The following is an 18847-nucleotide window of genomic DNA, read 5'->3' on the forward strand; positions in this document are numbered from 1 at the left end:
GTTAATGCTACGTTGCATTTCAGAGTAACTCGTGGAAAGATAAGATTTTTTTGTATATACTGTATAATTGTGGTTCTCATTTTTTTTTTCCAATGCAGTGATGACACTATAGGTCTGTTGATGATAATTTTCGTGATTTTCTCTCGGCATCTTGAGCTGGTTCATATACAAAACGTTTCTTAAAAGAGAGATCCAAACAAAATTTCTCGTGTACATTGATTAAGAATTGACTACATAAATAAATATATAGATAAATGAATATATTTATAATCAAATTCATAGGTAGATAAAAACATAAGATTAGATTGATAAATGAACAAAGATTATGCTCGTATTATTACCATTATAATGATAAAAATTATGATGTAATGATGATAATTATAATGGTCTAGTTCATGTCTATAGAGCAAAATCTTAACGATTATGATGGTCTAGTTCATGTCTATAGAGCAAAATCTTAACGATTATGATGGTCTAGTTCATGTCTATAGCGCAAAATCTTAACGATTATGATGGTGTAGTTCATGTCTATAGCGCAAAATCTTAACGATTATGATGGTCTAGTTCATGTCTATAGCGCAAAATCTTTACGATTATGATGGTGTAGTTCATGTCTATAGCGCAAAATCTTAACGATTATGATGGTGTAGTTCATGTCTATAGCGCAAAATCTTAACGATTATGATGGTGTAGTTCATGTCTATAGCGCAAAATCTTAACGATTATGATGGTGTAGTTCATGTCTATAGCGCAAAATCTTAACGATTATGATGGTGTAGTTCATGTCTATAGCGCAAAATCTTAACGATTATGATGGTCTAGTTCATGTCTATAGCGCAAAATCTTAACGATTATGATGGTGTAGTTCATGTCTATAGCGCAAAATCTTAACGATTATGATGGTCTAGTTCATGTCTATAGAGCAAAATCTTAACGATTATGATGGTCTAGTTCATGTCTATAGAGCAAAATCTTAACGATTATGATGGTGTAGTTCATGTCTATAGAGCAAAATCTTAACGATTATGATGGTGTAGTTCATGTCTATAGCGCAAAATCTTAACGATTATGATGGTGTAGTTCATGTCTATAGCGCAAAATCTTAACGATTATGATGGTGTAGTTCATGTCTATAGAGCAAAATCTTAACGATTATGATGGTGTAGTTCATGTCTATAGCGCAAAATCTTAACGATTATGATGGTGTAGTTCATGTCTATAGAGCAAAATCTTAACGATTATGATGGTGTAGTTCATGTCTATAGCGCAAAATCTTAACGATTATGATGGTGTAGTTCATGTCCATAGCGCAAAATCTTAACGATTATGATGGTCTAGTTCATGTCTATAGAGCAAAATCTTAACGATTATGATGGTCTAGTTCATGTCCATAGCGCAAAATCTTAACGATTATGATGGTCTAGTTCATGTCTATAGAGCAAAATCTTAACGATTATGATGGTCTTGTTCATGTCCATAGCGCAAAATCTTAACGATTATGATGGTCTAGTTCATGTCTATAGAGCAAAATCTTAACGATTATGATGGTCTAGTTCATGTCCATAGCGCAAAATCTTAACGATTATGATGGTCTAGTTCATGTCTATAGAGCAAAATCTTAACGATTATGATGGTCTAGTTCATGTCCATAGAGCAAAATCTTAACGATTATGATGGTCTAGTTCATGTCCATAGAGCAAAATCTTAACGATTATGATGGTCTAGTTCATGTCTATAGAGCAAAATCTTAACGATTATGATGGTCTTGTTCATGATGGTCTAGTTCATGTCTATAGAGCAAAATCTTAACGATTATAATGGTGTAGTTCATGTCTATAGAGCAAAATCTTAATAATTATAATGGTGTAGTTCATGTCTATAGAGCAAAATCTTAATAATTATAATGGTGTAGTTCATGTCTATAGAGCAAAATCTTAATGATTATAATGGTGTAGTTCATGTCTATAGAGCAAAATCTTAACGATTATGATGGTCTAGTTCATGTCTATAGAGCAAAATCTTAACGATTATGATGGTGTAGTTCATGTCTATAGAGCAAAATCTTAATGATTATGATGGTGTAGTTCATGTCTATAGAGCAAAATCTTAACGATTATGATGGTTTAGTTCATGTCTATAGAGCAAAATCTTAACGATTATGATGGTCTAGTTCATGTCTATAGAGCAAAATCTTAACGATTATGATGGTCTAGTTCATGTCTATAGAGCAAAATCTTAATAATTATAATGGTGTAGTTCATGTCTATAGAGCAAAATCTTAATAATTATAATGGTGTAGTTCATGTCTATAGAGCAAAATCTTAATGATTATAATGGTGTAGTTCATGTCTATAGAGCAAAATCTTAACGATTATGATGGTGTAGTTCATGTCTATAGAGCAAAATCTTAACGATTATGATGGTGTAGTTCATGTCTATAGAGCAAAATCTTAACGATTATGATGGTGTAGTTCATGTCTATAGAGCAAAATCTTAACGATTATGATGGTGTAGTTCATGTCTATAGAGCAAAATCTTAATAAATATAATGGTCTAGTTCATGTCTATAGAGCAAAATCTTAACGATTATGATGGTGTAGTTCATGTCTATAGAGCAAAATCTAACACCCTTCTTACCTTTCTCATAAGAAATATTAGGGACTAGAATACCTACATACTATTCTTGCTTGCATGTTACGTATACCAAAGCTCTCACACAGACATGCACACTTAAGAAAGCTCATTATTATGATAATAGGATATATTTTACAATGTTGCGCAAGTCCCAGAATAAATTCTCTCTTTAAGATTGAAGCAAAAGATAGGACCAGGATTTGTTATCTTAAAATGTTCCCCCATCATTCTCTTTGGAACTGCAGTTTTTAAACTTGTAAAATAAGTTTATGAACTTTTTTTTTTGGAGTTTTTTAATCAGACAATTTGGTGACAGTCAAATAAATTTTCTTTGCTGAATATTTTTTTTTCTTAATCTTAAATTAGATATTCTTTGTCAGTTATTGACGCTAAATTTCATTACATGTCATATTAATCAATGGCTTAGTTTTCTATTATGTTAAAAAATTTCATTGCATGTCATATGGCTTAGTTTTTTTACTACGTGCAATAATAGAACATTCAATTAGCAGTGTGTGCCTAAAAGCCCTTCTGTCTAAAACATTAACCCATTTGAACTGAATGGCCATTTTTTCCTCTATTTGTTTCTTCCACCCAAAATTGGATTCTCTCCCTGCCGAAGTATTTTCTTTAATGGACGACTCTTTTTATTCGAGTTGGAAAATTTCTTTCAATCAGGTAAAACATATCCAATGTCTTATGTTCCTTTTCATTGTCTTTATAGAATAGGGACTCTTGTCTGTCATATTCTAAGAACCAGCACTAGCAGCAGAAGGAAAACACTCGATTCGTAAATATAATGAGTAAAATCTTAATATAATGAAAAAAGACAAGTACAGAACTTGTTACACCTTTTGTTTATAAAATAGGCTTAGTCTCTCAAGAGGAATACTTTCAAATTCGGTATTTGAATAAGAGTAATTCTTTGATAATATTGCTTTAGTTTCTCTAAAAAAATGAGAGGGTGTCAAAGGATACTAAAAATGTTCAAATGTTTGAGAAATTCTTAACTATAAATCTTTAAACATGTCATTTTGTATATAATTCTGTTATTGCAGTTTTTTACCATTTTTTGTAGAGGTTTTAGTTTGTGATTTTCAATGTGGATTCATATCCTTTTTCTCTTACATTATAAGATCTAGTATTCAAAGAGAAATAGTCCTTCATTTTATTCATTCAAGGTTTTGTAATTTTTATTAACATTTATTTTTTGCTCATAATTGTTTTGCTCCTTTGATATCTGTATTTTGTTAATGTTTAACCGTTGTTTATTTGTTTGTTTTTTCACTTTATTCTGCTCTGACAAAGCAGTATTGCTTTTAATTCATAAGTAAATAGGCAATACTGATCCACGAAAATATCAAACCAAAACCAAAACTTGAATGTATGAAAGTAAAAATCATATTAAAGTCATCTGTTGTTGCAATAACTCTGCCTTTATAATTTTGTTTCTTTGAGTCGAAATAAATACAAAACGAGAATGTTTATACTGGCAACCAAGGTTTATCGTTTATCATTCGTTGCCTCCCATAAGGTTTGGATTTTTGGAAATTGGGTAATCGTGATAAATAATGGTAGTTCATAACATGAACACTGCTATTATATAGCAATCCCGTAATTATTATTATTATTATTTATTATTATTATTATTATTATTATTACTTGTCAAGCTACAACCATAGTTGGAAAAGCAAGATGCTATAAGCCCAAAGGCTCCAATAGGGAAAAATTACCCAGTGAGGAAAGGAAATAAGGAAATAAATAAATGATGAGAACAAATTAACATTAAATCATTCTAAAAACAATAACAACGTCAAAACAGATATGTCCTATATAAACTATTAACAACGTCAAAAACAGATATGTCATATATAAACTATAAAAAGACTCATGTCAGCCTGGTCAACATAAAAATATTTGCTCTAACTTTGAACTTTTGAAGTTCTACTGATTCAATTACCCGATTAGGAAGATCATTCCACAACTATTTATGATTTTTTCTGTCTTGTGTTCGTATGCGCGTAAAATATTTGATTTTAATTGTTCATTACGTCTCTTGTTGTATGTTTGTATCCTTATTTCATTTCCTTTCTTCACTGATTTTTTTTTCTCCGTTGGAGCCCTTGGGGTTATATCATCCTCCTTATCCAGCAATGCTGTAGTTTTGATAATAATAATAATAATAATAAGAATAATAATAATAATAATAATAATAATAATAATAATAATAATAATAATAATAATAATAATATCATGATGATAATGATGACGATGATGAATCGTGTTTCACTCAAGCAAGGTCTATATATATATATATATATAGTATATATATATATATATATATAGTATATATATATATATATATAGTATATATATATAGTATATATATATATATATATATAGTGTGTATATATATATATATATATACTATATATATATATATATACTATATATATATATATATATACTATATATATATATATATATACACACTATATATATATATATATAGTATATATATATATATATAGTATATATATATATATAGTATATATATATATATATATAGTATATATATATATATATATATAGTATATATATATATATATAGTATATATATATAGTATATATATATATATATATATAGTGTGTATATATATATATATATATGTATATCTGGACCGTGCACTCAAGAATAGTGTACCATTTCATAATTCCAACGAGATTGCTTAAGTTAATGTCGTTACGTCTCGGCGATTTTCCAATTAACGTGTTAAGTCATGACAAATAGCATCTATTCATTTAATGAACATACGTTTATTGATTAAGGGCAGATTGGTTATTTGAATTGTGGCAGATGTATGTGAAAGAACTGATATTGGCAATAACTTTTTTATAGATTCCATACAGGATATCGTGTCCATATTAATTTTTCGCACGTGTCTGCTCTAGAATATGTTTATTAAACCTTGCATTGAGGAGACAGAAATTTTATTTTGTATTGGAAAAATCCTATTTTGGTGTTCTTAAAGAATAAAGACCCTCGTGTGGCTGTCACTCTAGAATATTATAAACCTAATTTTAATATTATTTGATATTATTCACTTTTAGGGTTACAATTACTATGTTGGTTCGTCAGTCAAATGGTCGTATTAAGAAGTAAACAGTCATTTTTTCTTCGATAGATTTTCATTTAAGGAAATTCGTAAGGTATCCTGGCTCAAAAATCTCAGATGCCACATCATACTCTTATGCTATGATAATAATCCTTATAACTTTGATTAATATTTATTTTGTATAATTTTTAATATTAGCTGGATGAGTAAAGATGTTAATCTGATTTTATCTTGCATAAAATTTGAAACACATTTCTTCACGGAACTATTGTATCTTTTTGTTACGCGGAATTTAATGTTATGCTAGTATTACTAAAGATGGAGATATATTTGTAAGAAGTATGGATATTCCTCAAAATTATATCAGATTTATTTTAATTTTTTTAATTTAGTTCTGTTTGTTAATGCAAATACTCAACTGGATAAATTCCTTCTCATACAAATTGGTTAAAAGGTAAAGCATCTTAGTGAGAGAGAGAGAGAGAGAGAGGAGAGAGAGAGAGAGAGTTATGTTTGTTAATGCAAATACTTAACTGAAGGATAAATTCCTTCTCATACAAATTGGTTAAAAGGTAAAGCATCTTAGTGTGTGTGAGAGAGAGAGAGAGAGAGAGAGAGAGAGAGAGAGAGAGTTATGTTTGTTAATGCAAATACTTAACTGAAGGATAAATTCCTTCTCATACAAATTGGTTAAAAGGTAAAGCATCTGAGAGAGAGAGAGAGAGAGAGAGAGAGAGAGAGAGAGAGTTATGTTTGTTGATGAAAATACTTAACTGGAAAACTGAAGGATAAATTCCTTCTACAAACTAGTTGAAAGGTAAAGCACCTGAGAGAGAGAGAGAGAGAGAGAGAGAGAGAGAGAGAGTTATGTTTGTTAATGCAAATATTTCACTGGATAAATTCCTTCTCATACAAATTGGTTAAAAGGTAAAGCATCTGAGAGAGAGAGAGAGAGAGAGAGAGAGAGAGAGAGAGAGTTATGTTTGTTAATGCAAATACTTAACTGGAAAACTGAAGGATAAATTCCTTCTACAAACTAGTTGAAAGATAAGCACCTGAGAGAGAGAGAGAGAGAGAGAGAGAGAGAGAGAGTTATGTTTGTTAATGCAAATATTTCACTGGATAAATTTTTTCTCAGAGAGAGAGAGAGAGAGAGAGAGAGAGAGAGAGAGAGAGCGCGCAAGCAAGCCTGCCTGCGTTAACGCAGCGGTAACTATCTTAATGCAAAAGAAGTCTTTAAAAGCTTCCTTGAAGTCTTTTAAAGTTAGGTGAAGTTTTAGGGTGCTTAAGAAATAGAGACTCTTCTCCTAAAGGAACTTCAAAATCTAATCTCGTTCATTTTCCCTTGTTGATAGAATTTGCAGCGTCTAAAGTGTTAAGAAAGAGGGTAAAGTTAGTGTAGGCAATGCAGGCAGGCGTGCATTTACCTTTCAAGAAAGAGGGGAAAGTAAGTGCAGGGTAGCATGCGCTTACCTTTCAAAGTGTCAACAGGCAGAAGGTTAGAGTGGGTCAGAAGGTTTGCCTTTAAAACGCTTTTCAGTCGTTCCATCGATTTATTAGGACGATAAATCAAAGGCAAAATGCCCCGGAAGTGATGATGGATGAAGTTACGGCTTTCTCTCTCTCTCTCTCTCTCTCTCTCTCTCTCTCTCTCTCTCTCAAAAACCCATTTTGGGAGTCCATATATTCATAGTTCCTTTTGAAATGTAGTTATTGATGCCCCGCAGAAGAAAAAATTAAACATTACTGAAAGGTTTTGAAAGCTCTTCTTTTTCGGTTGTCCATTGCCCAAAAGGAAGAAGAGTATAACGAATAATGTAGGATGAGTAATAACCTATTAATTTTTAAACTATTACTCATAGTATTTCCACTCATAAAAATTAAAAAATCCAGTTAATCGACATGAGTTTTGTAGAGTCGTCACTCGTCAGAGATAAGATGTAGTGAGAAACTTATTAAAGTCTGTAATCCTTTCTGCCATTCGAATAAGTTAACCTCTTGCAAACTTTACTATGCTAGTGTACCTGAGCCGTCAAAAATGACGTCTAAATATTCAGATAGACATGCACACACGCTCACACAGATTCAACCCTTCCCAAACCCTCCTCTTTTCCTGACTACAACCCGCTGGTTCACCAATTTTGTTATAGAGTGGTTCCGAGCGTACCTCTCGGGGTACCCCCGCTCACCAGGGTATGACTACTCCCTCCCTGAAATTGCTATTTATTATATACAGAAGATTGCGTCGAATGACCATCTCTGAACCCAACGCTGGGTCCGAGTGCCCCAAATTACATCTATGCATCCAAGTGCCAAGCTAGTTTATTTCTAACCACGTGTCTAAAATTTTACACGTGTTAAAGAACTCGCGAATTTTTCCGTTACATAAACAGCCATGATTCTGTAAGCATTACAAATAACTTCTCATTCTCTTCTGACATGCAAGAAAAGGGTGGTTGGGCAAAGCTTTATTGAGTTAACGAAGTAATGAATCAAGGTCTGTTGCCATGCAAGATGATAGATTGGGCTATTCTGTGTGTATATTAAGTCTCTCTCTCTCTCTCTCTCTCTCTCTCTCTCTCTCTCTCTCTCTCTCTCGTCACAATTTTAGTAGATTTATTTTCATGAATTTAAAAAAAAAGTGAGGGAGTAATCCAACCTTTCAAGAAATCTATAAGAATTTTTAAAGAGTAACTCCAAGTCATTTATATCGTAGAAATACATCCACATCAAGATATCGGAAGTACTGTTATTTCCTTCAGGGACCCTTTTTTTTTCTTATAATAATGACGCTAGACAAATTAATTATAATCGATTATTTAGTTTACTGTGATCTCTTACCTTTCAATACTTTAAGTTATCTGACTGGTTCGTCATAAAAGATAAATCCATTCTCCGAAATACTTTATTTACCAAATTTAGCAGCCGTAGGTGATCATAGATCAAGTCCCTATATTGTTCCTCTCGTGGTGAACTGTTGGGATCAACGAAACATCTTTGCATCGTTACCTGCATCCATTTTATATTATTCATTACCTCCACTTCGTTTCTTCCGTCTGGCTGTTCTATCTTTGGCATTAGATGACCTCTCCGTCTCCAATTTTGGGCTACGTGGGGCCAAATTCTTCAGCTAATACTATTCCTGACTGCAAGTTTGGAAAGTAAATTAAGCGACATTGTCTAGAAACGTGAAATTTAGTAAGATTTTTAGACAGGCAATTTGTGGTTATGATGATAAAATGTTTTCATCATTATCGAATAAAGGTGTCTGCTAGTTTCCTTAGTCATACTTGAACGTTTGGAACTGAATTTTAGGCGCGTGGAGGTTTTAAAAAGTGACCCAACATTTGGTAACATCAATTCTCTCTAAACCGGTTGATGTTCTTGTCGTTCTTCGTCTAAAACGTGAAGGGCGAAAATCCTTCCCACAGTTTTGGAAATGACGATTTACTTAATAATAATAATAATAATAATAATAATAATAATAATAATAATAATAATAATAATAATAATAATAATAATAATAATAATAATAATAATAAATCATCTGATGCTCTGGATGTCTGGAGACTTTTAGTTGTTACTACGTTTAGGAAACCCACTTTTGAAATGCCACGAAGTTGTATTGGGGTTTGCATATTTGCAAGAGCCCATGTTTGGCCGGAAGGGCCAAGCAATCTAAGACAACGAAGTTATACATTATCTTTGAATATGAAAATTGATGTGGCATATGTCTTATGAAGTAGTAGAACATACAAGTTAAAGACATTTTTAAGTATAAAAAAAGTCAGTTTATCATTAAAATTACTTAGAAAGGCATAAGATTACGTAGGAAGTTAAACCGGTTTTTTTTTTTTTACGGCAAATGTTTAACAGTGTAAACTACAACCCTAGTTGGATAAGCAACATGCTTTAAGCCCAAGGTCTCCAACAGGGAAAAGTAGCCCAGTGAGGAAATTAAATAAGGAAATAAATTATATGAGAAGTAATGAATAATTAAAATAGGATATTTTAAAAACATTAAACATTAAAATAACTTGATAAGATGCACGTTCATTTGTCGTAATGGTAATTTTGAATACATGCGAGCAGTAATTAAGCAACTGCCCTTGCCTAAAGGTTATGTAAATCCTGTTTCTCAATTTTCAAGTGCCGCAGCTCCATGACGAAATATCTTGAAAAGCTGGAATAGTGCAAGTTTGACTTTGAAGATGTAATTAGTATATGTTGATTAGTGAATTTACGATATTGGTTTGGTTTGAATCATATGTATATCAGCAAGAGGCTGATGATTTGTTTTTAATCACAATTTAAGATGTTTATAAATGTTGTAATGCTTCTGTCAAATGTAATTATTATTAGGAGAGACTTTAGCTATGGTAAGCAGCTCTTCTAGGAGGACACTCCAAAATCAAACCATTGTTCTCTAGTCTTAGGTAGTGCCATAGCCTCTGTACCATGGTCTTCCACTATCTTGGGTTAGGGTTCTCTTGCTTGAGGGTACAATCGGGCACACTATTCTATCTTATTTCTCTTTTTGTTTTGTTAAAGTTTTTATAGTTTATATAGGAAATATTTATTTTAATATTGTTACTGTTCTTAAAATATTTTATTTTTCCTTGTTTCCTTTCCTCACTGGGCTATTTTCCCTGTTGAAGCCCCTGGGCTTATAGCATCCTGCTTTTCCAACTAGGGTTATAGCTTAACAAGTAAATAAAAGGATAATAATAATAATAATAATAATGGTAATAGGTATTGAAATTTAGTGTTATATTTTTTTTTTTCAATTAAAATCCTGCAGTACCACCGTATGAATAACTTCTATTATTTTATTCTGTACGAATTCTTGTGTAAAGGATTTCAATAATTTTTTATTCCTTTTTTTTTAGGATGAAAAGAACCAGATCCTTACAACGAACGTCTGGCTGAATTTCGTAAGTATATTAAAGTTAGTACACTTTCCTCTTAGAAATTGTATGTATGTATATATATATATATATATATATATGTAGATATGTATGTATCACTTTCTCGTGAATTCCGTATTTGTAAATAAAATATTTTTCTTTGATTCTTATCAGTCAGACAAACTTTTTGGCGATGTTTTGCAATTATGAGCATGATAAAAGATGGTTTGACATCGATTTGGCATATTTAATACTTATAAACTTGGATTCAATTGATTTTGATAGAACGAACTAGTTATTAAAAAAGTGTAGTCTATTTTGAGATATGTGTTACTGTATGGATACAGTCATGGTATGACAATGAAACAATTACATATGGCACCTGAGTAATCTCTCTTATAGTTTTATTTCTAATCCTGTCCTGCCACTTAACTCTCAATATTCTCCTGAGGACTTGGTTCTCAAATTTACTAAATCTGTTGATAACAGATTTAGTAGATTTGAGAACCAAGTCCTCAGAAGAATATTGAGAGTTAAGTGGCAGGACAGGATTAGAAATAAAACTATAAGAGAGATTACTCAGGTGCCATATGTGGATGATATGATGGGTAGATGGAGATGGTTTAGGCATGCTTTTCGCACTCCCCGAAAGAGATTAGTTCACTAAACTTTTAACTGGGCTCCACAAGGGCCTAGAAGAGTTGGAAGACCCAGGTCTATGTGGCTGAGGACAGTGAAGCGTGACGTAGATGATGATGAGTGGAAAAGTATTGAATTAGAAGTTCTATATAGAGACGACTGACGAAATCTAACCGCGGCCCTTTGTGTCAATAGGCGCAGAAGATGAGAATGATTGTGATCGTGAATATATTTCAAAATATTTTTAATTGCTCAGGTATAGACAAGAATAAGTTTTACTAGACCATTTTTTTTTCGTATGCTTGTAAGCGGCTTTCGAACATATTGATTCATTGAACGTTAGAATATTTTTATACATATAATTAGAGTAAAAATAGTCTTAAAAGTAGGCTAGATTTACAGTATCTGGCGAATACAGCATAGACTCGACATACGATAACCCAGCCTTGAAAACATGTCAAATCGGACATGAACTGAAGCGATCAACAACAACCCTTAAACTACTTGAAAAGTATATTAGCATCAGTAATTACTTGCGAGACCGTTCACGTTGATCAAGCAGAACTCCCGAATGGCGTGTTTTGCCGAGCCATTACATTAAACCAACTGCTGTTTAAACTACCATTAGACTAGAAAATATGACGGTAATCGTGATTGTGCCGTGTAAAACAACATATAAAAACTTGAAATCTATTATATTAATCCATCATATAAGCCAGATTTAGACAAAAATTTTTCAACGTCGTCTAGTCTGAGGCTTATTGGATTGAAGAGGCATTCAATTACCTTTCATAAGAGACAGTAGAACACGGGCTTAATACCATGTGACAAATGATTGCCTGAGGGATCAGTGACCTAAATAATCGATTGCGAAGGAATTTGTTTCAAATTGATGGCGAAATTGAAGGTAGATGAGGAAGTACGAATTGTATATTGCATAAAAATGAGCAAAAAACGGGATACTGAATACAAAGTGAATTCTAGGTACAAGGTTTACGATGTAAAGTGTAAACATAATGAGAGAGCCACAGGTACTGACCATGAATACAGATGTTATTTGTTTTTAAGTGTCAGTTGGGAATATAACACGGCGTATTTGTCCATAAGAGAGAAGTATATTTTCAATATTATTAATATTATTAGCTGAGCTACAACCCTAGTTGGAAAAGCAAGATGCTCTAAGCCTAAGGGCTCCAACAGGGAAAAATAGCCCAGTGAGGAAAGGAAGTAAGGAAATAAGTAAACGATATAAGAAGTAATGAACAATTAAAATAAAATATTTAGAAAACATTAACAACATTGAAATAACTTAGAATTAATTGCTGACGGTGCTGATTGCAAATATGGTCGCGATGCAAGGTGATATTGTGGACCATCAGCTTAGATAGAAAACGGTGAAACTTTGTGAGACTCATTTGTATAAGATAGAGTTGCTGAGCATCTTGGACTATAAGATTTATTAGGTAAGGAAAAAATAAGATATTTGTTTTTATTCAAAATCTAAAAGAACCCATTTCTTGTGAATGTGTAAGAATGCTAATCATGGATATTGCACTTCTTGGATTCCAATAGTTTTTATATCTACTACAAATCGGTTTGTAGTTAGTAACTGAAGAATGATATATAAGAGAGTGTTCTTTATTTTAGTGTATTATTTTTTTTTAATGTGGTTGGCTAATGTCTGATTGAAGGTATGACTTTTTGAAGACTATGTAATATGCAACAATTGAAGAAAATTCTATGATAATAGGTGAAAAACCAGTCTTGTAAGTAGGTTCAGCTATTAGAAAACGATATTTAGAAATCAGCTTTGGAGGTTAATTACTAATGACTTAAATTTTATGTGATCTAGAAATATGGGAAGCCAAGATGATAAACAGCTTGTAACGATATCTAAAGGCTATTTTCAAACTAGTTTCAACTCGTTCCCTGTATTATCATCCCCTGGAGCATAAAAGGTCACAGAGAAAAGTTAGCATTTTATTTTAAGGAATCACGTGGGAGAAATAAATGCCTCTAAAGGAGAACTATGGGGTAGTTAAGTATTACAAGAAAAAAAAAAAAAAATAATGAAATTAAGAGGCATGAGAGCATTTGTGACCCAGATAACCCTAGTCTCATTATTGACGATTAGTATTCTCTGAAGGAAAATCATTTAGTAGATTTTACAATATCTAGTAACAGGAATTTAAATGAATTTCGTGAATAGTAGGTTTCAGTTTGTTGATTTGCAATTCGTCCATTTAATGAAAAATTGGATTTGAAAGATTTTTGGTGAATTTTTATTTTGTGAAGAATATAATTCAGCGTAATATATGATCAAATCTAGAAATAAGTTGGAAGTGATTAAATTGAGGACTTTTTGAACATTGACACGACTATATTATACATCTTACTCTGCCAGGGTCGTATGCGTTTATTGTAAAGAAAAAAAATTCCCTCTCTGTAGTTTCTCAATTCCCCGTGAACGTTAATTAAATGGAAGGGCGGAATTTCTCAGAACCACCAGATGTACAAGACAATTAAAGGTGACAGTCTTTTGGTTTTCAGAGTTGATAGTAGTTTCAAGTACATTGTATGGATGAGCACCATTCTCCAATACTCATTTATCGTTGATGTGAATAGTAATAATATTCATATGTGAGTTTAGTATACCATTCAAAGGTCTGGTATCATTTTATTAATTTATGAAGTAATAGTAATTCATAAAGCAATTGGTATCATGAATCTGCCCATACGTTTTAAAACAAACACTTTAATAAGAAATAAAAAAAAATGTCTGAAACTGTGAAATTACTTACGAAAAGATAGAATGGGAAAGAGGAAACAATGACAGGGGACCAATTATATGCTAATGAGATGGTATATTTCTTTCTGGAGACGTTTGAATAATTAATGAGGTCCCATATAAAGTGCTACCGACCTTCCAAGACATGCAGATAAGAACGAAATCCTAATCTTTGTCGCTTATGTTTTTTTCCCTTCCACTCATCCTCCTCCTCCTCCCCATTTCCGTCTTAGTTACGTCAACCCTGCATCTTTTTATCAGGGGCATTTTGTCATTTTTTTCATGTCCTTTTTCTCTTTCAAGTTTTAAGTTTTCTGCTTTTTATTCTAAGAGTTTTGAAGAGGGTTGACACTAGGCTTCATAATTATCAATAATATAAAGAGAGAGAGAGAGAGAGAGAGAGAGAGAGAGAGAGAGAGAGAGAGAGAGAGAGAGAGAATGCGTGGTTTCGTATTCCAGGTTCGGTGCTGACAGCCATGTTTTGTTGATGTTCTGTGTTTGGTCAAAGATGCCGAAATATTTGAGATAAACTTGAAGCGCCTGGCTTATGTTACCGGCGTAGTGGAGAGTTCCTGGAGGAGTCTCCTACCACCACCACACCCCCCATCCCCAACCCTCCCCCTTCCTCTTCCTCCTTTTTGTGTGTGGGTGTGCAAACATCAGGAAAGTTCCAGACTACAGACACCTATTTCCCAAGTGTCGTACTCCCCAGATTGTTTGTTGAAGCTAGGCCAGTAGCAGCTGGAGATGCCAAGACACAGGCACTGTTGTTCGAATTCGAGGCACTGAAATGGCCTTTACAGGTTTAAAGGTTACTCATGAAGGGCAGAGGCAAGAGACAGAGACATTGCCCTAGCAGGACAATGCCCTAGACTAACATATATCCATATGGTCAGCATCCCAAGCCCCCTTCCCACCAACGCCAAGACCAGGGAGGTCCAGGAAATGGCTGCTGATGACTCAGCAGATAGACCTATATTCTCCCCCAACCCCTCCTTAGCTCATAGTGATGTTGAGATTGCAACCACAGACACTACAAGAAACTATCGAACTTTGAGCGAGACCAATCTCCCATCCAGGAGAACGCCAGGTAGGGACGTTTCCAATAGGCCACCACAACCCTTGATGTACTGTACTTAAAGTGGGTATGCCCATTTAAACCTTAATTGCATTCCTTGGCATTATTGTAATTAGAAGAATGAGGTCTTCAGAATCTGGACTCTGCTTTCATTATTTGAATGTTTTTTTCATATTTTAAAAGGTTTAGTGCATCTCTTTACTGTGATTTCCAGATTTGATGGATGGTCTGGTTCAGAGGTACGCAAAGTAGTCGGTTTTTGGTTTAGATTTATCGATGAAAATACCTGTATCTTTGGAACTCCGGGCATTGGTTTGAATTTGGATTGCATTAATTAAAAGAAAGTTTAATTTGATACTCATCATACAACTTCCTCCTTGAACGAGCGCTCGGTCACACAAAAACGATATATATATATATATATATATATATATATATATATATATATATATATATATATATATATATATATATATATAATATCATTTCCTCCTACTCCATTCAACGCAAAGGGCCTCGGTTAGATTTCGCCAGTCTTCTCTATCTTGAGCTTTTAGTTAAATACTTCTCCACTCATCATCTCCCACTTCACGCCTCATATTTCTGTCATGTAGGCCTGGGTCTTCCAACTCTTTTAGTGCCTTGTGGAGCCCAGTTAAAAGTTGGGTGAACTAATTCTCTTGGGGAGTGCGAATAGCATGCCTAAACCATCTCCATTATATATATATATATATATATATATATATATATATATATATATATATATATATATATATATATATATATATATATATCTGTTTTTTCGATAAGATTAGCCTATAAAAACTCTTGAGTAAGTTATATCGATATGTGCGTACTCTATACATACAGTACATATACAGTTTAAGCCATGGTACTTTTTTGAGAATAGAAAATAATTGTTCGGCTTATATCGAATTCCCCCCCCCCCCTCCTCCCCCCCAAAAAATAAAACATTATTAGCAGAATCATTAAGTGCTGAGAAATGCGCATTTATAATAGAATTTTCTAAGAGAGAAATGAACATATGCCTCATCGAGAATTAATGCGCATGGTGTGCGTGCACTTGTTTCCTAATTACAATCAAATGGCCGTTGTTGTTCCTCTTATTTAGTTAGTCATTTGCTTTTAAAGGTTTAAAGGTCACTCGGGAATGGCATAGGCAATAGCCAGTGATAATACCTTAGAGGCTAACCTTATATGCATATGATCAGCTCCCAAACCTCCTCTTCATGCAAGCTAGTACCAGGGAAGACCAAGCAATGGCTGCTGATGACCATGTAGACCTATAGGTTTCCCCAAAACACCTCATCCGTAGCTCACAAGGATGGTAAGTTGTAGACACCACAGGTCTCGAATCGCAGTCCAGCAGAACATGAGACAGGAACATTTCCAAAAGGCTACCACAGTCCTAAATGGGTTCAGATAATAACTCTGAGAGAATGAACTCCAGCAAAGGGGGTAGGGGTGAGTGGGGTTTTTGCCCTTAGTGCGTCTCACGATTTTCATTGCAGGCATTACTAAATGTTGTTTTCATCATCTCTTACAACCCTGTCTAACACCGGGCCCATTTCCTTTGGGCGAATTAGGGATTAGTCAATGTATTATTGGGGTGCCAATTCATTACATCATTTGGGTAACAAAATATCCAAATAATTCAAAATGGTACGTACCATTTGGGTGAAATCAAAGTATGGTAAAAGAGGAAGAAGTAGTCTACATTAGAACTGGTCATCGGAAAATTTAAACATTTTCATCGAATGGAGTTGGTTACTCATCACCAGACAATGGAAAGAAGCACTATCTCAGAAACGAACCGAAGAAAAATGTGCTTAATATTTGACGGATTTTCTTTTCGCATTGACACCATATTGAAAATCGGCGATGTTTTGTGGTAATGCACAATATAAAGCCCGAATAAGGATTGATGAAAGTGGAAAAACGTTCATAAAAGCTATGAAGGAGCAGAATCATCCAAGTGATTCTAAGGGAAATGCAGGTTTTGACTTAACGTCCAGCCATTCAAAAATCATACGATAAAGGCCCTTCCACACTAGGGGCAAATGTAGGACGGGCACTGATTTGCCCGTAATTCTTTCGCTTTGAAACTGTTACCAGATCAAACAATCCAGTGCAGACAGTATCCAAGGGCAGGCAAAGGTATGACATGGGCAGATGCCGGGCAGAGGGCAGAGTACAGAGTTGTGTCAGATAATAAACTGGCGCCCATCCAGTAGCTCAACAACGGCCACAGGGACTTCGATGGTTTGCCCATGGTTTCCTCGTCTTTGACATCATATGCACTTTATAGTCACCCATACAACAAAATTGGTAACAAAGTCTGCCCGCCGTGCAATTTTGGGGGTAGCCAACATCAAACAAATGAAACAAAAAAGGGGACCTCTCCTCTCTATGTTCCTCCGAGCCTGACAAGGGACTCAACCGAGTTCGGCTGGTACTGCTAGGGTGCCACAGCCCACCTTCCCCCGTTATCCATCACAGATGAAGCTTCATAATGCTGAATCCCCTACTGCTGCTACCTCCGCAGTCATCTAAGGCACCGAAGGAAGCAGCAGGGCCTACCAGTACTGCATCATAATCGCTCGCCATTCATTCATATTTATAGCACGCTCTCTTGCCTCTCTCACATCTATCCTCCTATCACCCAGAGCTTTCTTCACTCCATCCATCCACCCAAACCTTGGCCTTCCTCTTGTACTTCTCCCATCAACTCTTGTATTCATCACCTTCTTTAGCAGACAGTCATTTTTCATTCTCTCAACATGGCCAAACCACCTCAACACATTCATATCCACTCTAGCCGCTAACTCATTTCTTACACCCGTTCTCACCCTCACTACTTCGTTCCTAACCCTATCTACTCGAGATACACCAGCCATACTCCTTAGACACTTCATCACAAACACATTCAATTTCTGTCTCTTTCACTTTCATTCCCCACAACTCCGATCCATACATCACAGTTGTTACAATCACCTTCTCATACGGAACTCTCTTTACATTCATGCCCAACCCTGTATTATTTACTACTCCCTTAACTGCCCCCAACACTTTGCATCCTTCATTCATTCTCTGACGTGCATCTGCTTTCACTCCACCATTTGCTGCAACAACAGACCCCAAGTACTTAAACTGATCCACCTCCTCAAGTAACTCTCCACTCAACATGACATTCAACCTTGCACCACCTTCCCTTCTCGTACATCTCATAACCTTACTCTTACCCACATTAACTCTCAACTTTCTTCTCTCATACACCCTTCCAAATTCTGTCACTAATCGGCCAAGCTTCTCTTCTGCGTCTGCAACCAGTACAGTATCATCCGCAAATAACAACTGATTTACCTCCCATTCATGGTCATTCTCGTCTACCAGTTTCAATCCTCGTCCAAGCACTCGAGCATTCACCTCTCTCACCACTCCATCAACATACAAGTTAAACAACCACGGCAACATCACACATCCCTGTCTCAGCCCCACTCTCACCGGAAACCAATCACTCACTTCATTTCCTATCCTAACACATGCTTTACTACCTTTGTAGAAACTTTTCACTGCTTGCAACAACCTTCCACCAACTCTATATAACCTCATCACATTCCACATTGCTTCCCTATCAACTCTATCATACGCTTTCTCCAGATCC

The 18847-nt window shown here is 34.4% G+C and overlaps 1 protein-coding gene across 8 annotated transcripts in view; it reads left to right on the top strand.

Moving 5' to 3' along the window:
• LOC137624514 (neuronal acetylcholine receptor subunit alpha-7-like) overlaps positions 1 to 18847 on the top strand; it is a 290907-nt gene that overhangs the window by 67650 nt on the left and 204410 nt on the right. For all 8 annotated transcript variants that reach the window (XM_068355352.1, XM_068355354.1, XM_068355353.1 and 5 more), the window contains exon 3: positions 10640 to 10684. In XM_068355352.1, coding sequence (XP_068211453.1) covers positions 10640 to 10684 — 45 coding nt within the window. The remainder of the gene's footprint in view (positions 1 to 10639; positions 10685 to 18847) is intronic.

The sequence above is a fragment of the Palaemon carinicauda genome, chromosome 31, assembly GCF_036898095.1.
Source record: "Palaemon carinicauda isolate YSFRI2023 chromosome 31, ASM3689809v2, whole genome shotgun sequence".
NCBI classification, from domain to species: Eukaryota; Metazoa; Arthropoda; class Malacostraca; order Decapoda; family Palaemonidae; genus Palaemon; species Palaemon carinicauda.